Source organism: Miniopterus schreibersii (genome assembly GCF_964146895.1).
Source record: "Miniopterus schreibersii genome assembly, chromosome: 18".
In the NCBI taxonomy this organism is placed as follows: Eukaryota; Metazoa; Chordata; class Mammalia; order Chiroptera; family Miniopteridae; genus Miniopterus; species Miniopterus schreibersii.
This window is the reverse complement of record NC_138121.1, coordinates 1,514,746-1,539,122: the sequence shown is the minus strand read 5'-3', so window position 1 is coordinate 1,539,122 and position 24,377 is coordinate 1,514,746. Positions and strand designations below refer to the sequence as shown.

The 24,377-nt window shown below is 60.4% G+C and overlaps 2 protein-coding genes across 5 annotated transcripts; both read right to left on the bottom strand.

Annotated features, from left to right (window-relative positions):
• Positions 1-633: 633 nt before the first annotated feature.
• TMEM86B (transmembrane protein 86B) lies at positions 634-2,603 on the bottom strand. Of its 2 annotated transcripts, none has more exons than XM_081120006.1 (3): positions 2,389-2,603; positions 1,905-2,151; positions 634-1,311 (listed from the first exon to the last, which is right to left on the bottom strand). In XM_081120006.1, exons 1-3 carry the CDS (start codon positions 2,437-2,439, stop codon positions 929-931), a joined length of 681 nt encoding a protein of 226 aa, XP_080976132.1. In that variant the 5' UTR covers positions 2,440-2,603; the 3' UTR covers positions 634-928. The 2 variants fall into 2 exon arrangements, with proteins under 2 accessions (XP_080976132.1, XP_080976133.1); XM_081120007.1 differs by having other exon boundaries at positions 1,905-2,148; positions 2,389-2,600.
• Positions 2,604-3,285: 682 nt separating this feature from the next.
• PPP6R1 (protein phosphatase 6 regulatory subunit 1) lies at positions 3,286-23,384 on the bottom strand (the record flags this gene model as incomplete). 3 transcript variants are annotated; one of them, XM_081120003.1, is made up of 24 exons in its annotated part: positions 22,792-23,384; positions 15,778-16,010; positions 14,013-14,199; positions 13,793-13,930; positions 13,629-13,694; positions 12,065-12,177; positions 11,862-11,975; positions 11,279-11,441; positions 11,026-11,178; positions 10,798-10,938; positions 10,217-10,281; positions 10,022-10,137; positions 9,852-9,937; positions 9,662-9,751; positions 9,484-9,581; positions 8,273-8,330; positions 8,024-8,187; positions 5,473-5,648; positions 5,215-5,392; positions 5,041-5,111; positions 4,849-4,930; positions 4,368-4,478; positions 4,214-4,285; positions 3,286-4,136 (listed from the first exon to the last, which is right to left on the bottom strand). In XM_081120003.1, the coding sequence occupies exons 2-24, from the start codon at positions 16,002-16,004 to the stop codon at positions 4,133-4,135; spliced, it is 2,673 nt and encodes an 890-aa protein (XP_080976129.1). In that variant the 5' UTR covers positions 16,005-16,010; positions 22,792-23,384. The 3 variants fall into 3 exon arrangements, with proteins under 3 accessions (XP_080976129.1, XP_080976131.1, XP_080976130.1); XM_081120005.1 differs by lacking the exon at positions 4,214-4,285; XM_081120004.1 differs by lacking the exon at positions 3,286-4,136 and having other exon boundaries at positions 4,210-4,285.
• Between the last annotated feature and the right edge of the window lie 993 nt (positions 23,385-24,377).

The window sequence follows — 24,377 nt, the reverse complement described above, 5'->3', positions numbered from 1 at the left end:
TTGTGAAGAGCAGGGTGCGCCGCCCGGGACACCTGCCCCTCTCCAGGCCGTGCCACGGCATTCATGCCTGATGTCCTTGGGAGATGCCCAGAAGGACACCATGTGGAAATGGATGCATCGTTCCAGAGGGACACCAGGGATGGCTGGGGCTACCAGCAGCTGGAAGAGGCAGGGAGGACCCTCCCCAAAGCCTGGGAGGGAGTGTGGCCCTGCCAACACCTAGCCTTTGGACATCTGGCCCCAGGACTGTGGAAAACTAACCTCTGGTGTCTTAAGCCACCCAGTGTGTGGTGATTTGTGACAACAGCCACAGAAACACAGGGGCCAGTCTCCTCCTGGCCTCAGATCTGTAAAATCATCCCAAGGATGGGCACATGAATCCCTCGGCCATCAAAGGCCCCGGGAGGGGGCAGGCCACATCCCACATACCCTGGGCCCCGGCAAGTTCCCTGTGCTTACAGCCAACAAGACTGCATCACACTCTATATGATAACATGGCCCAAGGGCGAATCTCACGGTCAGTGTCCTTCCCACGAGAACAGAAAAGCCCGTGCACACCACTGGGAATGTAATCAGCGCCACCAAATCGTACACTTAAAAATGATAAATTTCATTGTAAGAAAGAAAAAATGCCCCATGCCCCTCCCCAAACAAAGGAGACGCCTATTTATTTGTTTCCTTGCCCCCTTTACTCAGGTAACAAAGGGACTGATTAGGGCCAGTGGGAAGGGGGCCGGCGACACGGGATCAGAACCGAGGGAAGGTGGGGCAGTGGACTCATAAATCTGCACACGTCTCTAGGTGGACAGAGGCTTGCAGACGGGAGTCTGGGAGCCTGGTTCCAGCCCCCAAGGGTGGTTCCCCATCTGGAAGGTCTAGGTCCTTGCAGGAGGGGAGCTGATGGACGCTGGCCTGTTGGGGCCCCCAGTCAGTTGGTCTTGAGCCTGGGGCTCTGGAAGGCCGACAGGGTGATGAGGAACTGGGCGCCGTAGTAGGTGGCCATGACCAGCAGGCGGCCGTGGGCCAGGGGCTGGATGAAGGTATCCCAGGACAGCACGGAATCAGAGGTGGCAAAGAGCAGGGCACCCCAGCTGGCGCTCCCGCCCCGGGCCAGGCCGCGCCACAGCATGGCAGACAAGGTCAGGGCGTAGGCTGTCAGCGGCAGGACCATGTCAGGTGGGAGGTGCAGCAGCAGGAGGCCGTAGAACGGGAGGGAGGCCAGGATGATGGGCAGCAGGAGGCCTGGCCGCAGGGGTCTGAGCCCGAAGGCCCAGAAGTAGAGCAGCTGGGCCATGCCGAAGGCAAGGACGCCTGGAGGACATGGGGTGGGGCACCTAGTGAGACCTGCTTCCCTGCATCTCCTCGGCCACGGCCTGAGGGACATGACAGCCCCCACCCCCACCAGGTCCCACCAGGTCTCCTGGGTGGCCCAGCTTCCCCCTGCCCTTAGGTCATGCAGGGTCAGTCCTCACTCAGCTCCCAGCTGCCCAACTCCCACCTGCTCTGCTCCCACTTGGCTTCAGCACCCAGGTCTGTTTGGATGCACACACCGGGCACACCCCTACCTCAGGGCCTCTGCACTTGCTGGTCCCTCTGCCTAGACCGTCTGTCCTTCCACTCCCCCACCAAGACGACCCCTTCTCTGCAACACTGTTCTACTCAAGACTGTGACACCGGCACCCCACACTCTCCTTCCTTCCTTCCTGCCAGCCGCTCACACCTGCTAGGCTAGGAGCTCCCTCAGGGCAGGGGCCTGGGTATGTGTCAGCCACTGTGCTCCCCCAGGATCTTTGAAGGTGCCCCAGGACCTCTGATCGCCACCTTGCTCGGGGAATCACCCTAACCCAGGAACCCTTGGCGTGGGGGGTCCCAAAGGGACAATGCCGCTGGCTGACTCTGCTCACCATAGAGAAAGGCCTGGGGCCAGATGAGGAAGACGTCCCCGAGCGCGGAGAAGAGCAGGGCCCCCTGCAGTAGAGAGCTGTAGGCCCTGCCAGAGCCAGAGTGCGCCCGAAGGAGCCCCACCAGGCATAGCACAGGCAGGCACTTGACCAGAGCGCCCACCCAGGACGGCGGGTCCTCAGGGATCCAGAGCAGGAAGTAGGCGACGCAGGTGAGAAAGAAGGGGCTCAGGCTGCCCAGGTGTGGCTGCTTCGGGACAAGGGAGTGGCTCAGACGCTGGAGCTCAGCCCAGCCCAGCCCTCGGCCCCCGGCCCCCGGCATGAGGCTCCCACCAGCCCCCAGCCCCGGAGGTCAGGCCCTACCTGGCCTCCCCACCTCCACCCAGTCACCCCAGAACCCTTCCTCCTGGGAGGCCAGGATCCCCCATTCCTCCAGCCTGCTCAGCACCCAGGCCCAGCCCCTCTCCCACACTTGGGGGGCTCTCACTTGGGCTGAGAATTGAGGATTTCGGGGCAGCCCCTCTTTCCGGGCGTCCATGTCAGCCTGTGACCCCCACAGTGGCCTGTGTGTGGGCACCAATGGCTTTGGGGGTGGCAGGACAGTGTGGTTACACGTTAACCCGGGAGCGTCCTGTGGACTCTGGGACTGATAGCAGCCCAGGGAGATGCTGCCCCCGCCCCACCCAGGGACAGCCCTGCCTGGCACCTGCAGATAAGGTGCCCCTGCCCCCTGGTTTCCTGCCCCTCCACCACATGCCCCTTACAGTCCCCGCTCTCCTTTCCCAGGGGGATGGGTACCATCCTGTGCTCGGTGGAGGACCACCCAGAGCAAGGGACAGGACAAAAACCCCTCCCCCCTTGCCACGGGGTCCTTCTACACTTGGGCCTCCCTCCCTGTGGGAGCCTGTACCACCCTGCACCACCCCAGGGCCTCCTCAGGGACACTTCCTGATATAACAAGTGCCAATGACAACAGCCCTCCTGGTGGCAGGTCACCACCAGCCCATGGCCCAGCCTTGGACATGGCAGGGTTCCCACGAGGGTCTGGTGAGTGCGTGTCTGGTGAATGCCCTCCATCTGTTCAACTTCCCCCTTGGAAGGTATGGACCTACTGGGCACACCACAGGCCAGTCTGGCTTCCTTGGTGACCCACCTCCCACCACTCTCTGCTCCACCAGAGGAGAGGGGTTGGGACATGTGGCTTCTGCAAGGTCCCCTCCATGGCCAGGCAAATGAGGATTGAATGGTAGACATGGCAGACACAGGGGCTGGGGCGACTAGGGACCCGTGGCGACGGCTCTCGTGACCAGGTCCCAGGCGAGGCCGGGCCATACTCAGGCACCTCAACCCACACCCCAGAACTCAAGGTCTGAGCAGCAGGAGCTAAACTGTCCTCCTTTGTTTATTATATCTGCAATATGAAACAGAAGCTCGCAGGGCGTGCACTCACCAGCCCGAGGAGGAGCTGGGACAAGGGCACTTGGCAGCTGGCTGGACCCTAGACCTCAGGCACTGGAGGGGACCCCAGCCGGACCCCCTAACCCCTTGCCACAGGGTGTGTGGGAGGCGCAGGGGTCTCATGAGTGTATCAGGGCCTCATGGGAATGTCACCAGTGAGGCGCCCTCAGATGGGGACCCCAGCCCCAGAACCACTGGGCCAGGCGGAGAGTCCTCTAACTCCCAGCCCCAGGGAAAGTGCAGGGTCCGGATGTGGGGCTGGGCAAAGGCACGGCCCCACTCGGCCCTCCAGGTAGACATGAGCTGAAAGGCCAAGTGTGGGTGTGGGCATGGCAGGAGGGGAGGGTGGGCAGCATCTAGGGGACCCCAACGCAGCCCTGCTGGGATGGGGTGAAGGCCCACCCCCCTCCCTCCCGCTGCCCCAGGGCCTGGCTTCCTTCTTGCTCTTCTCCTACCCCTCCTCCCTCAACACACATATAATATATAATATAGGCCTCTCTCTGTCTCTCTCTCACCTGTCTCTCTACCAGACTCTATATCTTTATTCTAGGACACAAAACTCCATCATTTCTTTTCTCAGTGCAAATGGGGGTGGGTGGGGCCTGTCTCCCTGGTACCAGCCTCCTGGAGCCCAGAGGAGAGAACATGGGGGTGGGGATGAAGACGGGATGGGGTGACAGGGCAACAGGCCATCGCAGGACCCACCCTGACCCCGCCCAGGCAGGGTCCACGCACAGGGTGAGGATTCAGCCGCCATCACCAGAACCAGGCAGTCACCTGGGAACCAAGAGGGAGACGGAGTGAGGCGCCGGCCAGCCGGCCACCCCCCCAGCCTCCTGGTCTCTGCTACTCACTGGGAGCCTGGGGAAACTGGCCCTCCCTGGGCAGAGCCGTTGGGCATTGGAGGCAGCTGGAGGGTCTGGGCACTGTCAGGAAAGAGGGCATGAGAGGTCCGTGCCTCCTCCCACAATGACCCCCCCACCAGCAGCGAGGCCACCCCATGCTCACCTCTGGCTCTGGGGGAGCCCTAAGGGCTCTGGGCTCTTCTCCCTCTCCACGGTCTGGGGAGGTGGGGGGAATCCAGGGGCTGGGACAGAGGTAGCAGGGTCTCCGGTTGCCCTGTGGGGAATGGGTGGGGTCAGTGGCCTATACCCTGCTGGAGCCCTCGAAGGAAGCCTTGTGAGCAAGGATGCAGGGCACAGCCCAGGGCCTCACATCCAGACCCCAGGATCGGGCCTAGAAGGAACTCCAGGGTGACTGGGACATGGCTCTGCACGCTCCTTGTCCCCTCCTGGTCCTCAGGGAGCCGCCCTCCTGCCCATGGACTGAGCTGGTGGCCTGGGATCCAGGATCCTGTGTGACACAGGCACACCCCTGGCGGTTCCTACAGAGGCCCCTTGGAGCAGCTTGGGGCCCGGGATAATCCTAAGGCCAGGCTTTATTCACCTCCCCCAAAAGGCCGCCCAGAAGCTGCTCCCCAGCAGGTTACCTGTCCAAGGAGCTGGGGACGGAGCTTGTCTCTCTGAGTGTGGCCTGGAAGTCCCTGAAGCTGACCAAGGCCTGGCAGGGGGCTGTGTGGGAGAAAGAGGCCCGAGACATGGGACTCAGCGAGCTCCTCCAGGCCCGGGGACAGAGGGAGAGGGTGGAGGGCATGGAGTGGGCAGGGTGGGCAATGGCTGACCTGAGGGCTCCGCTACTTTGCCGCTGTCTGAGGCTTCCTGAGGTGCTGAGGAGGGTGTGGGGTCCTGGGACCTGGAAGGCAAGAGAAGCAGCCCAAGGAGGTGGCTGGGTTGGCCCCAGAGCCTAAGGGAACCAGGACGGGTGCCCGTATCCCTGTGTCCCCTCTGAGCCTCACCTGAGCTGCGGGGTGCCGAGGGCAGGGCTGGCAGGCCTTGGGGCAGGGAGGCCCTGGGGCACGCCGAGGGGCCCTGGAGGGGTGGGGAGCCCAGCGCACGGCTCCTCCCCTCCCGAGCCCCGGGGGCTGGTGGGGGTGTCTGCAGGCACTGGGTCGAAGGCGGCTGTCCAGCCGGGGCCTGGGGCAGAGGGGGGCAGCGGTGAGCGGGCAGGCGGCGCAGCGCCGACCCCAACCACGCCCACCCTGACAGTCACTCACCGGGAGGCTGGGGGCCGGGGCTGGGGAAAGGGGAGGGCCCGGCCCCACCGCGGGCCGCCTGGCCGTCCTGGCCATCCGCCGGGCCGTCCTCCCCATCCTCCCCCTCGTCCTGGTCTCCGTCGTCCCCGTCGTCCTCCTCGTCCTCCTCGTCCTCGCTGTCGGTGCTGCCTCCGCTCCTGCCGGACACCAGCGTGAGCTGCAGGGCAGGGCCGAGCGGGAGGCGCCTGCCCACCTCCCAGCCCCAGGCCTGTCGACGAGGGAGCAACAGGTGACGGGGGACAGGCAGGTCGGCCCAGGCCCAAGTGTGACAGCACCAGGCCAGCACCAGGGCAGGAAGGCCACCCGTCTCCCTCACAGACCCTCCTGCACAAACGACCTCGCGGGGGGACTCTTCCCCCAACAACAAATTCAGGGGACTTTTGTCACCACCGTGTCCTTGGCTGAGAGCAACATTGGCACGTGGGGCCGTGCTAACGTGGCTGAGACCTGGGACAGAGCCCGACTGCCCCCGGCAAGAAGGCCGAGCACATGCCGAGGGCCACCCCCACCCCCACCCCCACAGGAGTGCATCTGCTCATCACCGAAAATACACCAGGCACTTGGCAAACGGGGGACAGAAGGGAGCTTCTCGAACCCAAAAGGGAAGCTCCAAACTCACCACTCGCACCACACCCAGTCCCCCAAAATCAGGAACCAGACGGCCCCTCCCACATCGGCTCCACACCATCCTGGACGGCAAGTGGTCAAGAAAGTGACACAAAAAACACCCAGAACAGAGAAAGGAGTAAACTGACTGCAGACTGCACGACTCTGAGTGAGGAAATCCTGGGGATCGAGACAACCATCAGGGGAGTGCGTTCTGCGAGAGCAAGGACGCAGGGTCGGCATCCAAAAACCTACTGCGGGTGGTACACTGCGACAGTCTCAGAATGGCCGAGAAGACAATTCCACTCACAGCTCCATCGAAAAGAATAAAGCACTTAGGAGTAACTTTAACAAAAGCAGCATAAAACGTATTCTGAATACTACAAAACACTACTGAACATTAACAAGGCCCAACCCTGCCCGGCTGGCGTGGCTCAGCAGTCGAGCATCAACCTAGGATCCAGGAGACTGTGGTTCGATTCCCAGTCAGGGCACAGGCCCGGGTTGTGGGCTCCATCCTGTTGGGGGTGTGCAGGAGGCAGCCGATCAGTGACTCCCTCATCACTGATGTTTCTCTCTCTTCCCCTCTCCCTGCCTCTCTCTGAAATCAATAAAGATACATACTTTTTAAAAAGCCTAACCTATGGAAACACAGTCCACGCTCATAGACCAGGAGACAGGAGATGGTTCCAACAGCCACACGCCCCCAAGCAGGGGCTCAAGGCCCCATCAGCAAGCACAGCCTGCTCCCTTGTTGAAACCAACAAGCTGATCCCAAAACTCACAGGGAATCTCAAGGGACCCAATAGTCAACACAACCTTGAGCAAAGCGGCAGGATTCACATCTCCCAATCTCAAAACACTACAACACAACAGTGACCATGACTGGTAGTCCCGGCGTACAGAGGGATGTCCAGGCCAAGGGGCCAGGAAAGAGAGGAGAGATAAACCCTGCATGCAGTCCAGTGACTGCCAGCAAGGGTGCCAGGACCAGTGTGGGGAAAGGACAGTACCCTCAACAGTGCTGCTGGGACAGCGGCATCCCACAGCAAGGGAACAAAGTTGGACCCCGCCCCACGCAGAATGGGCCAGATGTCACCGTGAGAGCTAGCGATGCAAACTTAGGAGAGCGTGGGTGAACCACGACCTTGGACACCTGAGGGCCAATGAGCCCACCACACCCACTGCAACGAGGGCCTCTCAAGCAGAAAAGCCACAGCCATCTACACCCATCTACAGAGAAGACGTCAGGACAGCGGCACCCTCAGAGGGCAGGCAGCAGCCTCCGGGGTACGGGGATGGTCCCATGTGGCCACACACTCAGGATTCACACACTCGCCTCTGCGCTTGTTATACGTCTGTTAAAGAGGTAAAACCCTCTAGTCCTGCAATCAGAAGCTCCAGGGGCAGAGGCTGCCGCAAGCACTGAGTTGTCCCCAGTAGGAAACCTACATGGCCAGTGATGCTGGGCCAGCCAGTATGGAGACAAATAACACAACATTGGCACAAAGGGCTGGTCACAGCTTCCTGACCTTGGGCCTGTGATGAAGGGATGGCCCACACCTGTCATTTTACTGAAATTAGGAGGAGAAGCTGATGGGACCATCCTACCCCATCATGAGGAATACCTGCATGAGCGCTCACACTGGGAAGCAGAGTCAAGGGGTGAAGGAGTGATACTGGTTGCAGATGCACCTGGATCGTGCCAGACCTGAAGGAGCCTCATGTTCCAGCCACACACAAGCTGATACCCTATGCCTGTTGTAGCTTAACCCACTGGAACTGGGTTTCTATCACTCAGAATTCAGAATGCCCCAACTCACACACACACTCCATTCTCCCATGTTTCTCATTCACTCAGCCAATGAGAACTGCTCCTGGAAAAGGGGGTGGGAGCGGGACTCACCGCACACCCGGGGGCTGGCCCAGGCGGGCCCCCCTGGCCAGCTGGCTGCTGTGCCAGGCGCCGTCCTCCCCATCAGACTCCCCAGAGCCCTGGCCCTCCTCCTCGTCGTCATCAAACTGCTGGATCCGGTCCTTGTAGCAAATCTCCAGCAGGTTGGCGTTGGGCTGCAGGGTGCAGGGGTGGAGGGTGGGGTGGGCGGTACTGCCCACAGCCCCCCCCCCCCCCCCCCGAGGACGGGGCAGCACTCACATTCTCATCATCAGCATTGAGGGAAAAGGTGATGTTGGCTGTCTTGTCAAAAGGCGCGCTGGGAAAGCAGCAGGGGCAGGGAGGAGACGCTGAGACAGGCTGTCTCCCACTGCTCCGTCCATGCCTGTACCCTCACTATTCTCAGTTGCGTCCCTGCAAACTTCCCCACTCACTAACACCAAGCGAACACTAGCAGCGCATGCCCATCACCTGTGGACGTTTGTAGAGCTGAGGTCCTGCCCTTTGCCCTCCTGTCCCAACCCTCATCCAGAGGTGTCCAAGGGGACTGTGTCCCTGGATCCACCCCTTGGATGCCCTGTGTGCTTCCCTAAGGGGCCAAAAGGGCCTTTCTCCATCTGCTTCCCCACCGTCCGCCTGAGGGCATCAGGGCTCATTCTTCAAAAGTGACCTCTTCCGCTCAGTGGGCACTTCCCTCAGGGCCCTGCAGGGCAGGCTCCCTTCGGAACCTGCCAGATCCTTCAGCCCTGAGGTGCACACAAGGAGACCAGACCCACCCAAGTGACCTGCCCCAGGCCGGGGGCTGACAGTGGCAGGACCAGGCGCGGAAAGGAGGCCCCTGGGTAGGTGGGTGGTGAAGAGCCACTTGGTGCCCCAACCCAGTGTCCTGCATTCCTCCCAGGGTGCCTCCCCCTCGAGGTCTACGTGGTGTGGCCACAAGGTTGCCCACACAATTTACAAAGCATTACTCAGTTTTCAGTTTTTCTCTCACTCTAAAGGAAACAGATGCCTGTGGCAGAAAATTCAGGGGATAAATAACATTCACGACACAATGCCAGAGGCGATGATGAAATGCGGCTGCCCCAAATACAAACACACAGAACTGGCCACTGAAAAGAAACCTTGCCCTGGCCAGGTGGCTCGGTTGAGTGTCCTGTGCACTGAAAGGTTGTGGGTTCGATTTCTGGTCAAGGCACATGCCCAGGTTGTGGGTTCAAACCCCCGTCAGGATGCTTGCTGGAGGCAACCAATTGATGTTTCTCTCTCTCTCTACTTATCCCTTCCTCTCTCTCTAAAAACCAATAAAAACATACTTAAAAAGAAATCTCATCACCCCAAGGCCTCTGGAGGGGGAACAGGTGGCCCTGGCCTCTGGGGCCCATCCCACACATTTCCAGCAACCCAGGGAGGACACACACAGGAAGGACAGCAGAAGCCACACGGCAGGCAGCCTCACGGAGGGGCACACTCACTTCACACTTTCTTCCTGCTCCCCAAACTCCTCGTCATTGAAGCCGAAGTGGTCGATGAAGGCCGAGGTCATGCGCTGCATCTGGAAATCCATGAAGGCCTGCGGGGGTCGGTGGGTGGAGGTCAGAGGCTGGTGGCGCGTAGAGCCGGGGCCCAGGACCCCTGCAGCCCGCAGCCCACCTGCTGCAGCACGGCCTCCTCGGGGAAGTTGAACTCCTTGAGCCGGTCGTCCTCGTCGTCGCTGGAGGAGTGCAGGTGGTGGGTGTTCACCTGGGCGGGCAGGGGACAGGGCTGTGAGGGCCTGTGGCCGCAGGGGAGGCTGTGAGGACAGGGAAGCTGAGAACATAGAAGCTGGAAGCAGGGGCCTCACCAGGTCTACCATGTTCTTCTTGTTGGTCTCGGCCAGGGGTCCCGACACGAAGGCCTCCCACTGCTCCTGCTGCTCGGCGGGAAGCTCTGCTCGGGGAGGGACAGGGACAAGGGCGTGAGGGCAGCCCTAGGCCACCCCCACCCCCCCTCCGCAGGCCAGGCCCACCTCACCCTTCAGCAGCTGCCCCAGCTGCTCGGCATTGGGCCCCTTCTCCAAGTTCTGCACCAGGGCGTTGGCCACTCTCGTCAGGTGGCCCATGTAGCCTTTCCGTGGGCCCCCTGTGGACCTGAAGGAAAGGGGAGGCCGGAGCTGGACACAGGCTGCTCATGCCACCTCCCCGCCCAGAAGGAAGGCAGGACACTCACTGCACACGGTCATTCTCCTCCCAGGACGTCAGGATGCGCTCTACCAGGCGGCACTGCTGCAGCAGCTGGGGGAGGGACCAGCCAGGTTACGCTCCACCCACAGGGCAGCCCCCACCAGGGTCTGGACTCAAGCCTCTGCTCACTCTCTGAACAACACCCTTGCAAACAGCCCACACACGCACACCTGCCCCCTTTCCTGTGCGCCCCGCTTTGCTCCCCCAGAAACATCATTCGCCTGTCCAAGTCCTACTCAATCTAGACCACAAACCCCAACCTTCCCTCTGAACAGCTCCTCCCCCAGGGCCCTGGCTACGCCCAGGGCAGCATCCCTGTCCACTGCAGCAGCCGTCACCCTGGCAGCATCCTTCCCAGGACACCCACTATCCTAGGGTCGCGTGTCCACTCACCTCCCTGCAGGTCACCCTCTGTTTCCCCCAGACATGACCTAAAGACAAGGCCAAGCCCCCAACACCCAGGACGCGAAGTCACCCACCAAGTACTAGCTCCACAACAGGCGAGGAACAGATAGGGGGCAGAGCCCACCCCTGGGGAAGGAGGGGTATCCGGGCACCCCAGCTTACGTGCTTCACGACAGGGTTTGGGGCAGGTGCCTCGAGGATGCTGTCAGAAGGGGAAGGGGGCCCAGCGCTCAGCATGGTGCTCACACACACCTCCACTTGTGTGTGCAGGAAGTTGTTAAACACGTAGTGAAAGAAGAGGTCCTGGGGGGTGAGGTGCAGGCTGGCATGGAGAGACCCCTGAGGCTTCGCCCAACACACCCCACCCTGCCCAGTGCCCCGCCCCCGCACCAGCATGGTGTTGGGCACGTCCAGTGCCAGGAGCTCCTGGGTGAGGGCCACATCGTTGGCGCTCAGGGCGCTGGCCAGCAGCTTGACCACATGCAGCCGTGTGTTGCCCAGGGGTGGGTCCAGGGTGCCCCATGTCGTGCACAGCGGCTCCAGCTGCAGACACAGTGGAGGCTCGATTCCTGGCCCACTGCTAGCCAGGACCAAGGAGCAACCTTCCCCACCACTCCCGCCACTCCCCGCCTGCCCAGCCCACCTCCAGGGGCTCGAACAACAGCTGGTGGAAGTGGCTGAGCCGGGGGCGTAGGGCGTGCAGGGCACCCATGCTGGACACAGAGCTGTCCAGGGTCGCCTGGGCCAGGAGCTCCAGCTGCCCGTCCACACTGCTGAAGAAGTTGTTCACAATCACAGACTCAGACCTGCAGCAGGGGAAAGAGTGGAGGGCCAAGTGAGCTGCCCAGACAGCCTGGGCGTGGGCGTGGGCATGTGCGTGGGCACAGAGCACATCTGAAAAGGAGAGAGAAGTTGCTCCTGGTCAGGACGTGAAGGGAGGGACTGAGAGGGAGGCACCCAGGCCGGGGGCCCTGGGACCCTAGGGTAGACATACCACTGCATTTGGGCAGTAACCTGCCCAAGGGACCCTGGATTTGGAAGCTATGGCTAATTGACCTGGCCTGTTTCCTTGGCTGTCAGATGGGAACAGGAGCACTCTCCTCTCAGACCACAGTGACCACTGTGAAGTGGACACTACTATGGAGGTCATGTCCCGTGACCTCCATCCCTGAAAGGAGGCCATGTCCTCAGGGAGTTGCAGAACCGCCTGGGAGGTAGCCTCTCACCGTGGCCTCCTGGGCTCCAGCAGGGTCAGCAGCACCTGGATCCCACTGACGAGCACGGACGGGTTCAGCTCCCCCTCCAGCATGTTGCTCAGGAGTTGTTCGATCGTCTCCTGCCTGGAGTGAAGGGGTCAGGGTAAAGGGCCTGGGACCCAGGTCCCCAGGACAGCTACCCTCCTTGGGCCAGGGTGCGCTGGCAAACCCACTTCTCCAGGGTGGCCAACAGCTGGTCAGGCTCCGGGCTGTCCTGGACTTGGATCACCTGCTCCCGGCTGAGGCGGATGATGTCACACAGGGACTGGGACGCGTTGGAATGTTGCTGGGGAGATGGAGAAAGAGCTGAGTACCCCAGTCTGGCTGTGGGGCCCTCCAAAGCCTGGTGTCGGGACCCCCCCTATGCCCCCACCAATGAGTTGACCAACTGGCCCTGGCTCTTAGGGACAGGGAGGAGAATGGCACAGATACAGGGATACAAGTACCGAAGGAGGAAGCTCAAGACACAGAGAAAGGGGAAACCAGGGGAGGCTTCCTGGAAAAGGAGACATCCCACAGATGTCTCCTGCGACATTCAGTAGCCAAAAAAGGGACATCCACCAACTACTGAATGGTAAGCAACCGTGTTCTGCCCACAAGCAGAACATTCCTCAGCATCAGAAAGGGATGAAGCACTGACACGGATACACACAGAACACAGTGCTAAGGCAAAGAGGCCCCACATTGTATGATTCCATGTATACGAAACACCCAGAAGAGGCAAACCGAGAGAGAGAAAGCAGACTGGTGGCTGCCGGGGCTGGGGAACCATGAGGGGAGAGGGAGTGACAGCTAATGGGCATAGGGAGTGATGAAATATATCCCAAAACCAGCGTGGGGATGGCTGCACAACTGGATATACTAAAAGCCACTGAAGCCCAGCTGGCGTGGCTCAGCGGTTGAGCGTCAACCCATGAACCAGGTCAGGGCTGGATTCCCAGTCAGGGTACACGGCCAGGTTTCAGGCTCAATCCCCAGCGGGGGGTGTGCAAGAGACAGCCGATCAATGACTCTCATCATTGATGTTCCCATCTCTCTCTCCACCTCCCTTCCTCTCTCTGAAATCAATAAAAACATTTAAAAAGAAAAACCACCGAATCCCATATTATAAATGGGGGGGAGAGGGCTGTGTACTACATAACTTATTCTCAACAAAGCGGTTACAAAAAAAAAAACAGCAAGAAATAAGCATGAGCGGAATGCTGAGTCTAACCCAACAGGGCCCACAGGTAGACCCTGGACCCTGGACCCTGGACCCTGGACCCTGGACCCAGCAGCCCTGGGACCTACAGACAGAACCTAGACCCACGTAGGCTCACAGTGGGTACCGCTGTCCCTCTGACAAAGGCCTGGATAGCCATCACCCTCCTGGGATGGGGGCTGGCTGAGCATTGGGTGCTGACTCCCTACACTGTGGGCTGGGGACACGTTGGTGAGGATGCAGGGCCCCAGGTGGATTTTCTGGAGGACAAGCAGGACTCGTCCAGGTACAGAGCTGGCATGGAGGGAGAGAGGATGACCGCCCGGGAAGGGCAGCAGCAAGGGCACAGGGAACAGAGCCCGAGTCAGAGGACCTTCACCAGACCTGCAGGCTCAGGGAGGACAGGCCAACTTTCTGGCTCAGAACCTTCCTCATGTGAACCCCTTTCTGTTCTGCCCCTACATTGGGCGTGGGCAGCGGGGCGCACCGTTCCCAAGGCTCCCTGTCCTCTTTGAAGGGAGGAAGGGGACACTCACATTGTCGTCCTTTGATGGGTGGATCTGCTCGATGAGCCTCTGGACGATCTTCTCCTCGTTGAGCCACTTGGGGTGAGAAACAAGGCGGGGCTCGGCTCCGACCCCGCCCCTCTCCCCGCCCCGCCCGCCCGCCCTCCCGGCGCCCGCCGCCCTCGCGAGCTCACGTTGACCACTTCCTGCCGCAGCTGGGGCCGCTCCACGCAGGTGAGCAGCCGCAGCAGCAGGTCCATGATGGCCGAGGTGCCGATGTGCCGCAGCAGCAGGTCCACAAAGTCCTCCTTCTTCCGCAGGAAGGCCACGAGCTGGGGGCACGGGCGCGTCAGATGGAGGCCCCGGCCGCGCCGGCCCCCCGCCCCAGCCCCCGCCCGCCGGGCCCGGGCGCACCTGGTCGGTCTTGCGGTTGATGAGGATGCCCATGACCTTGCTGAAGAAGCTGGCCAGCAGCGGGTTGAGGCAGCCGCTGCTCTGCAGGAAGCCGTAGAGCCGGTTCAGCAGGGACTCGTCCGCGCCCAGCGCGTCATTGATTTGGGGCACGTCTGAGGTTAGGATCTCACAGGCCACACTGGGGTACCTGGGGAGGGGCGGGGGGGCTGTCACATCCAGAGAGGGCAGCAGATAAGGGGGAGGGCCGGTGGGGCCATCCTCCCCTCCCTGTGTCCACCCTCCTGACCTCTACCAGGCAAGCCTGTCACCTCCTGGACACCTGCCTGCCGGTCCCCATGGCCCTGCCCCAGCAGGTCACTGTCAGAGCTTCCCCTTCAGTCTATCCAGGTGATCTCTCTAAAACCCAACCTCGCCCCTCACCCCTTCTCTGTACACTGGCTCCAGGGCCGTCCTCTTCAGCAGTGACCAAGGCCCCGGGTGACCACACCTGCTAGAGGTACCCTGTGAACTGTAGGGGTCTTGTGTGCCTCCTCCCCTGGGTCCCTTGGAGCAGGGCAGGGACCCAGGGGCCAGGAGGGCATAGAGGTAAAAATGGGGGCTCCCTCTGTGTCTCCCTGCTTTTGTGAGCCAGAGCCCAGTCTTTGGGGCCACAGGACACACTCAAGGGAGGGGGAATGCTGGGAGGGGAAAGATGAACAGAGGTCAGAACAAAGCAGGGAAAAGACGCACGTGGGAGCAGGTATATGAGACAGATGGACATCAGGAGGCACGGAGGACTCTGCTGACCCTGCCAGAAGTCCCTGCACCCTCACTGACCTCCCACTTCACAAAGGGCACACCGAGGGGCAGCCCACACCCTGTACCACCTGGCTCAGGCCTCCAGGCACAGAAGATGCAGAGCAGGATGAGGACCACATGCCCCTCTGCAGAGCAGGGGGGCTGGGCAGGGGGTGGCACCAGGGAATGAGAAGGTGAGCCAGAAGGGAGCCCATGTCTGGGATGGACTATGCGGGCCCGAGAAGGGCGGCGGAGACCAGGGAAAACAGAAGTCCTGTTATGGAGACCATGCCAATCACACCCCCAACAGGCCACTGACAGCCCGGCCCCCAGCACACCCCAGGGCCCTAAGGACCCACAGAGTGACTTGGGGCAGCGGGGAGAGAAGGGCTGAGGAGTGGTGCAGGAGGGGACGGTGCCCACCTAGGGCCCGTGCCAACTCTGCTCACAGCCTGGCACCAGGCCGGGCATGGGGAGACCTCACCCATTCATGCTCCAAAAAGGGGAAATTTACAAGAGAGTTACAGGTAAAAAGATGTCATCTGGAGTTAAGAGAACTTGCTCTAAACCACACCAGGGCCTGTGGCCGTCCCATGCCACCACCCAGGCTGTGATTGCTGTACTCTGCACAATGCTGCCAGGGGGAAAGCAGGCAGTGAACAGGGAGCTCTGCATTCTCTCTCACAACTGCTGTGATTCTCCACTCATCTCAACAAAAATCCAATTGAAAAGACCACCAGGAAAAAGAATCTGGGGTTGCGGTTGGGGTGGGGTACATTGGAACAAGACCAGCTAGATGCTGCCCCCGAGGGCCCTACTCAGCCCCCACTGGAGACTGTCTGCAAAACCTGTAATAAAGACACTCCTAAACAGTTCTACCACGAGTGCTTTGGGGCACAGGCTGCGGGTCTGCACCCAGGGGCCCAGCCTCCTCTGCCTTGGTTTCCTTGTCCCCACCAGGGGCCCTGGCACAGAACAGGTGGCTCACTTGTAGCGCAGACGCTCATCAACACTGGCTGGAGGCTCCTGGGTGACCCACGCCACCATGGCCTGCAGGTGTGGCGGCTGCAGCAGGAAGTCCAGCAGCTTGCGGTTAACGACCTTGCACTCCTGCAGGACGTCCTCTTCGTCCAGCAGCTCGGGCAGGCTCAGGTCCTCCCGCTCCAGCAGCGTGTCCAGGTGCGAGCTCGTGTGCAGGTCAAACTTCCAAAACATGGCGCCCTGTGGGTAGGGGCTTTCACTACTGAGCCCGCCACCCAGCCCAGCAAGCACCAGACCTGATGACGCTTCCAGGTGCTTCTGGTCCAGACCCAAGGTCCAGGGGTGCCTTCACACCTGAGGTGAACTGTCCTGCCCAACTGTCGGCCCCCAGGCCCAGAGAAAGCCCTTTGGCGTGGACCGTGCACAGGGCCTGTGAGGGAGAGTCCTGATGTCGTGCTTGGAGCAACCATGGTCCCGCCTGTGTTCACTGTCCCCACATCTGGACAGGGGCCCCAGGGGCGGAGCCAGAGCTGTGCTCATCCTGGAACCCCTGCCATCACACTCGCTTCAATCTGTTTGCTGGACAAATTCGTGCCCCATGACAGCCAGCGTGCAGCTACCATCTAGCCCAACAAATTGCCACGTGGTGCAGGGTGTGGGGCAGCGGCAGGCAGAGGGAAGTCTGTGCTGTTGCCTGGATGCCACACACACACACAAACACACCCAAACCCCTACCCACCCACAGCCCAGGACAGGGAAGAGGGAAATGGGAAGGAGTCCTCCTAGAACAGCCACTGATGGGCCCAAAAGATGTAAGACAGATGGGGTAACCGGCTCAGCAGGGAGGGCAAGCCAGCTCCCACCACCTGAAGGATGGTGCCCTGGCTCTTACCCTGCATGCCTGGCAGTGGCCCAGCCCACCTGGCACAGGTAGCTGACTGGCATTAGGAGCATCTCCTGTCGAGTGCTCCCTAGGTGCCAGGCAGGCCAAAGCCCCTGACGAACATGAAGTCAGCGCCACCTATAGGCCCCTCAGTCCAGACCACCAGCTGCTCCACAAGTCCACCATGCACTGAGTGCTGTACCCATGGCCATGACTGAGGGGCTGCCGTCACCCCAGCACAGGCGCTGACTGAAGCTCACTTGTCACCTGCCTCACGAAGACCACCTAAGGTAGAGGCCACTGCGGAAAGATCAAGAGGCCGATACGCCCCTCCTGGGCACCTCCAGGCCCGCAGACGCCAGTCCCTCTCCTACGATGCCCTCCGAGTCTTCTCTGCCCCACGCTACCCTGGCCATGGACAGTGCTCCAGCCACTGACAAAGCAACAGCCCAAGGAGAAAGACGCTGATTCGGGAAGCAGCTGGGTGGAGCCAGTGGGCACAGGTGACCAGCCTTCTAAGCCCCAGTGCATTCAAGACACCGCTGCCCCCAGCTGTCCTTTCCAGCCTCCACAGGCACCTCAATCACCCCAGCCGACCAGCTGACTACTGGCTGTGACCAGGAACAAGTGGTTCTAAATCCGCAACAATCCCGAGGGACTCATGTCTGTTCCTAAGCTTTGGCTGCCCATGCCTGGACAGTGGAGGACAGCCCGTGAGCAGGTACAGGCAGGAGGGCACAGCACCTCACGGGGTCCTATCCTACTGCACATAGGAACTTGTCCCAGTCCTTCACCCCACCCCCATTCAGGCCACTTTTCTGAGCCACAAATTTGAGTGTCTCAAGTTGGTTCCCAGCCCGAAGCCCCATGATGGGCTCTCCAGTCTCCACATTCAAAGCACTAGGGCCCCTGCCCACCTCCGTCCACCACCTCCGGGAGTGTGTCCCAACCTGCCCAGCACATCCACTACCACAGGAATGATCCTGTGCACTACACATGCCTGGGCTGGATGCAGATGGAACCGCACAGAACCCTCTTCACTAGGCCGCCGTCAGTGCCTGGGGACAGCACCTAGCACAGAACCTTAGCTGGGACCACCACCTGGAGCTACAAGAACCTCGAAATTGTAAGAACAACATCTGTTTCTACATCGGAGACTTCAAAGTGGCAATAAGGGGACCAGAGAGCCCAAAAGGCCGCCAAGCAGAGCAAGCGAAGGGGTCACCAGGGACCACATACGGCATGACTCCATCCAGAGAAAGAGAGCATATAGTGGTTCTCAAGAGCTGAGGGAGATGACTGCTGATAGGTACAGGGTTTCCTTTTGGGAAAAGGCTGTTCAAAAAAAGTCCCCCAAAAGTTCTAAAACCAATTACATACCATTTTCCTTGTCAGTTACACCTCCACTAAAACACCCATAGTGGTGATGCTGCACAACTCTGCGGCTGACCAGAAGCCACTGAACGGCGCACTATAAATGGGTGAATCATACGGTGTATGAATTACATCTCAACAAAAACCGTCACCAAAACAAACAGACCAGAGCTCTGAGCACCCTGCGGGGCCAGGCCTCACTCCATGGCCTGCCATCCGTTGCTGACTGGGCGCCAGCTGCCCACAGAACTGAAGCACAGGAAGGTGGAGCCCACCCAGGTTCCTCCTTCCCTCACATCACGGTCCCCCGCAGCTAGGTAGCCCCCCCAGGTGGGGGGCAGGGCAGAGCCCAGCCAACCCTGCAGAGAATCTGTGTATCCGCGTGGCGCACTTTGTACCATGTCACTGAGATGATGAGGTGGAGCACTGTTTTTATACCCACTTGATGGATGCAGGGACATGGACCCACAGGGGGAGCCCCAGCTGCAAAGAGGCAGATCCCAGATCCCAGCTGCATGCCCCGCTGTCCTGACTAGAGGCCCACCCACTTCCAAAGCACATGGTTAGAAGGTGCAGGCTATCCCCCCAAGTCCCCACCTGCTTTGGACAGCAGATGGACTTCCCTCCCAAAGCTGGCTTTCCAGAGATTTACAGTGAGGGGGGGTGCTGCTGCAACAAGACTGGGGGTGGGCTGGGTGGCACACACTGTGGATCCAGGGGCCTCACCACCCAGGTGGCTCCTTAAACTCTCAGGACCTCAGGTCGCCCCTCTGAAAATCAGGAGGCTGCAAGGACCAAGTGGTAGATGGTACCCTACACACATCACTTCTCAACTCTACACAGAACGAGAGTGCAGATATAGAACAGGAAAAGAGAACACACAAAAAAGAGAAGGGAGAAAACTTCCCTGCCACAAACTCTCAATTCACTCCAGCCCCAGGTCCTATTGGTTCAGCCCCACCTTCTTGCTTAATGGAACTTGCTGGCAGCCCTGGGAGCCGACAGGAGAGGTGGTTCTCCTTCTCACCCTCTAGTGGGTGAGCCTGGGCCAGGGTCCTGGCATCCAGGAGCCTCGCTTCCTGTCTGCGAAACGAGGCACTGCAGGCCAGGAAGGGCCACGCTGTGAGGACAGCTGGGTCAGGCAGGTGATAGGCAAGAGCCTGGCAGGTGCCGGCCCCTTCCTGCCTGTCCCTGAGGCCATGCTGAGGCCCGGACACTTGTAGTAGGAGGGAAGGAGACCACCATACCCCTGGGTGATAGTGCTAAAAACAAAAGAGCAGGCCTGGAGAAAGACAGCGCCCCGTTTGCCTGAGTGACTCAAGTCATTCAAATACTCAGTCGGTCGCCACACTCCCTGCCGCCCCCACCCTTTTCAACTTGTAGCAAATTTCAAGAAAACGGAAGTGACTACCACTGGTTTTTAGCGACGGTTTGAAAACCAAGACTGACTGCCAACGGAAGAAGGGGAAACTGTAAACGAGAAAGGAAGCCATTAGACACAAGAGCACCTCTTCCTCTGCCACTCTGCACCATTGCCTCGGGTCTCGCGTGGCTGTGTGGCTCTTGGGCTCCTGTCCCTCAGACAGGGCCCTCCTGCAGCTGCCAGAGAGCCATCCTCACCGTCACTGAGCTGCCACCAGAGTCCACACAGCTCTGTCTGCCGGGAACCGTGGGCAGATCCTTTATCTGACACCCCCTCCTCACCTGCCCTGGCCCTGAAGCACCCGGAAGTGGAGGTCAAGGGCGCAGAGACCTCTGGGAGGGCCTCCGGGGTGGCCACTTGAGCTGCCTAGAGGCTCAGCAGACGCTCCAGTGTTGGGAGAGGCTATCTGGGACCTGCTGACTGCTACCACCCTCAGCCATCTCTACTCACAGGCCACCAGCTGCTCTCATGAGACAGGCCAGGCGAGCCCAGAGGGGAGAATCCATTCCTGGGCAGCCAGTCCCCAGCCCCCTGCAGGGTCTGGCAGGTCAGAGGGCAGCAAGACCACCTTCCTCTAACTTCTCCCAACCCACTGTCACCTCTCAGCCAAATCTGGAAAGGGGATGGGGAACTTCTGATTCCATGGACAGGAAAATGTTAGCAGAATCTCGTGTGTGTGCTGCCATACAACCCAAGCCAGACCCAGCAAGGCAGGCGGCAGGACACCTACGTGGGAGAGGAGGCCACAGAAGAACCTGGCTAAGGCCACATGGGAGGATAGCCTGGGACCTCACTGTGGCTTGGGAAAGCCTGGGGGGTCCCCAGTTAGGTGCCTTGCCCTCTGACCCCCAAGCAGACTCTCCTAAGGGAGGTGGCTGTGCTGGGCCAACCCCAGAGGATGGAGTAATTAGGAAACAGAAGAGGCTGGGACACCAGGCCAAGCACTGAGGAGAGGCCCAAAAGCTCTCATTCAGTACAGTGTCTGGGATGGGTTGTGGGTTCAAAGGAAAAAAGAAAAAGCACAACATACAGATTTTGCAGTGGACCTGGGAAAAGAGAGGGGCAGAGTGAGTGATCCATCAGAAAGGCCTGGGTTCCAGTCCTGCCTGTCCAAACTGAAACCCCAGTGGCCTCAGACGGGGACCTAACCCCACAGAGCCTCGGCTCCTCACCTGAGACAGCTCGCAGTTGACCACACTTCCCAGGGGAAGATCGTGAAACCCCTGGCTGGGCCCTGAAAGGATGGCGTGTCCCCACCCCCAGCGCTGACCCTGCCCACTGAGGAGCAGAGGCGCCCAGGGGAGCCCATGGCCACCAGGAAGGCTTCTCACTGTCACAAACACTTCTAGGCCTCTCTCACCTCATCTCTGCCTGCCACCCACATGGCGTTCAACACTCCTGCCACACCTGACTGCTCCTCTGCGCCCTGGCCTCTGCCCTGCTCAGCTGCTCCCTCCGCTTTCCTCTCCGAACCTCGCTAGCTCCTCCTGGGTCCTTCAGGCTTCAGCACAGACACCACTTCCTCCAAGAAGCCTCCCCTGACTGCGTCGGGGGGCCTGTTCCACACTTCCACAGCTTCCGTGGTCACCTTGTGACAGCATCTGAGGGTTCTGTGACAGCATCTGCCTGTTTGGTCACCTGCCTCCCCGACCAGGTGCCTGTTTCCCAGGACCCAGCACAAGAGTAGGCTCACAGCTAGAGGGACTTGATGGATGAATAAAAAGTAAAGTCGCTTCATCACGGGTCCTGAATAAAAGTTGTTGGGGCTGAGGGGCAGAACAAGCATTTTCCTGATGGAAAGAAACAGCAGAGGGCCTGACAAAAAGTACTAAAACCACGAAAGTAAATAAAAACACACCACACACAGCCGCTCTTGGGTTGCAACAGAGCAGATAGGCCAAAACTACGTCACACCGAGTGAGAGAGCAGGGTGCAGCCACCGTGGCCCTACTGACACAGTGCTGTGGACTCTACCCATCAGATGCCTATAACATCCCCCCAGCTAGATATAAAAACCAAAAACATGTCTAGCCAATGTCAAGTGTTCCTTTGGGGGACACAATCACCCCCTAGATAATCGCAAACCAAGTAAGAACCCTAAAAGCTACCTGTGCCCTGCATTCTACAGGCTTCTACAAATACTGCGCAAACCACCAGCAGCAGCCTAGGAGGGGAGCGCTGAGGTCAGCACCACCTGACCCCCCCCCCCAATGTTGCCTTACAACTCTCAACCCCAAACCACACCTGACAACCTATCTTTCTTGGCAGAAACACCTCGCTTTTCAGACTGGAAGTAATCATGACCTGTGCGTCCTCAGTACAGATATATCAAAGAGGTACAGATATATCAAAGAGCAGCAAGAAAGACCCCACCAGGTTGTCTTCCAGGGCACTTTGGACAAGCAGCCTCCCCCACACACCCCCAGGTATCCTGGCTACTTCCTCCCAACACATCTGTGCTCCAGGTGCATAGACCGGCTCCAGGGTTCCCGCCTTCATGTTTGCAACTGCTGTTGCTTCCACAGGGAAGGCCCTTCTGCCCAGCATCGTCTGTCAACACCTACTCATCCTTCCTAGAGAGAAAACCCCACCTGCTGAGCCAGTCTCACGGGTGCCTCAGCTCTGGGCCTCTCTCCCACGGCACCCTGAGTGACCTCTATCCCACGGCCAGTAACTGTGACTGTCTGGCTCTGCGGGTGTCTCCCAGGGCTGGTCCCCCTCCTAGGGCCCCAGCCCCAGGCTCCCCGCCCTGCCCTCAGCAAGCCGGATCTTTAAGAATGGGAAGCACCTCCAAAGCCCAGCTCACAAGAAGCCCGAGCCCAGCAGAGCCTAGGCAGGGAGAAGGGAAGCCCCACTCCCTCTGAGCCCAAGGGTGAGAGTCAGATGCCATGGAGTCTATGGCAAGGGACAGGGGAGGAGGGGAGATGGGGTGTCCACCAGAAGGGTCTGAGGAGGGAAAAGTGAGGGTCGGGGAGCAGAGGAGAGAGTGGGGTTGAGTCCTGGGGGTTAGGGAGAGGTCGGGGTCCAGAGGGAGATGAGATTGGGGAAGGTGAGCTGGGGCAGGGGGAGGTCAAGGGGCACCCATGGAGGAGATGGGGTGGGTATGACTTACGGGGAAGAGACTGGGGTCCTGAGAAAAAGAGTGTAAGGTACTTGGGGGCTGGAAAAAAGAGTCTAAGAGACTTGGGGGTCTGAGGGACGAGAATGGGGGTAGCCCCAGGAGCAGGGAAGGGTCCGAGGAGAAAGGTAGAGTGGACTCCAGGGTACAGGCGGGGCTCCCGGGGACGGGGTGCGGGACTCGGGGTACCTGACCTGGGGGACAGCCCGGGGCGGCCGCTCACCTGCGCGGGGGGGCGGCGGCTCCTCGCACTCGGGGCTCATCCGGGCGCCCCCCCCGCCCCGCCGCTGGCGGCTCTGGCCCTGCTCAGGGGCCCGGTACGTGAGGGGCGAGGGGCGGGGGGCGGCGGGGTATCGCGCGGACGCCCTCGGGCCTACGGGGGGCGCTCGCGCACCGAGTTCCAGAGTTCGGGGGTCCGCGCCGGCTGCGTGCGGACGGAGGTGCGGGGTCGCCGGCGAGGTGGGCGCGCGCCCGCCCGGGGGCTGCGGGAGGTCGGCGGGGTCGCGAGGCCCGCGCAGGCCCTCAGCGGGGAAGCCGCCCCGGTCTCCCCGGTCTTCCCGGCCCAGCGCCCCGCGGCAAAGCGAAGACAGGTCGGGAAGACGTCCTCCTTCGCAGTCCGAGCAGGCCGCGGCGCCGAGCGGCGGCGACGGAACTCGGGCGCGCTTCCTCCGCCTCCCGGTCCCCACTCCCGCAGCGTCGCCCGGCTCTGCAGTCGGCTTCAGGGCCTCCGACGCCCGGCCCGGTCCGCCACTATCCCACAATCCCCCCCGCGCGGGGGCACGCAGGAGACCACGCCCTCCCGCGGTCGTCTCGGTGCGCCGAGGCCGCGGGCGCCCGGGCCCGGCAGTGCGCGTGCGCCCGGCCTCTCCAGACCCCGCCCACCTAGAACACCGCCCCCTCGGGTGCGCTTGCGCCGTTTGTGGCCAACGGTCTCCCCGAATAAACCCAGGCATCCCAGTGCGCAGGCGCGCTGCACACACCCGCCCGCCCTGCGACTCCGTTCCAAAGCTCAGAGGAAATCCCGCTCCGGGGTTTCTCCTCCCGCTCGCTGCAGGCGGGAGCCGTTCGCCGTTCGGTCCGGTCCGTTCATATTCCTCTTCTGGCTCCAGAGTCCAGCTGCTGACTTCGTCCAGTCCCATCGCCAGGCATTTGCCCAGACCCAGCCTTTCCTGCTGCCAGTGGCCGCACAAAGAATCCTCTATTAGGGCACCGACTGGAAAGGTTCCCCCAGACCTGGCATCAACGCTCAGCAAGAGCCCCGCCGGGCCTGGCTCCGCGGCTGAGCATCAGCCTGGCATCCAGGTCACGGTTCCATTCCCAGGCGGGGCACATACCCGGGCTGTGGGCTTGACCTCCAGTCGGGGGCGTGCAGGAGGCAGCTGATCAATGATTCTCTCATCATTGATGTTTCAACTCTCCCTCTCCCTTCCTCTCTCTGAAATCAATAAAGATATCTATATATAATATACTCAGCAAGGTCCTGAGCCTCAGCTTCCCCAACTTTCACAGCCACCCCTTGCCCATGTTACAGGCCCACTGTTAAGAGTAAGGCAAGTAAATCTGTGTAAGGACTCAACTTTTACTTTTAACCTGCAGAGTTACATTTTTCGTTTCAGAGGCATTTTAGTGAATCATGTTTGAGTACATTTTTCCTTTTACATCTGTTAGCTTCTAATTGCCTTAATCTTTGTCATTTCCTCTTGCATTCGCTGATTACCCCATGGCCATAATTTGATTTTCCAGCCATGTCTGGTCTGGTCCTTGTTATTTCCAGTGTATTTGTTGCATGTGATACTTTTTTGGTCCTTG

What these genes read in the sequence shown, in the direction of transcription:
- TMEM86B (XM_081120006.1), bottom strand. Translation starts at nt 2,439, where the DNA reads ATGGACGCCCGGAAAGAGGGGCTGCCCCGAAATCCTCAATTCTCAGCC. An exon ending in ATCCTCAATTCTCAGCCCAA is followed by an intron (nt 2,152 to 2,388) that starts GTGAGAGCCCCC and finishes CTTGTCCCGAAG; the next exon opens with CAGCCACACCTGGGCAGCCT. An exon ending in GCCCCAGGCCTTTCTCTATG is followed by an intron (nt 1,312 to 1,904) that starts GTGAGCAGAGTC and finishes CATGTCCTCCAG; the next exon opens with GCGTCCTTGCCTTCGGCATG.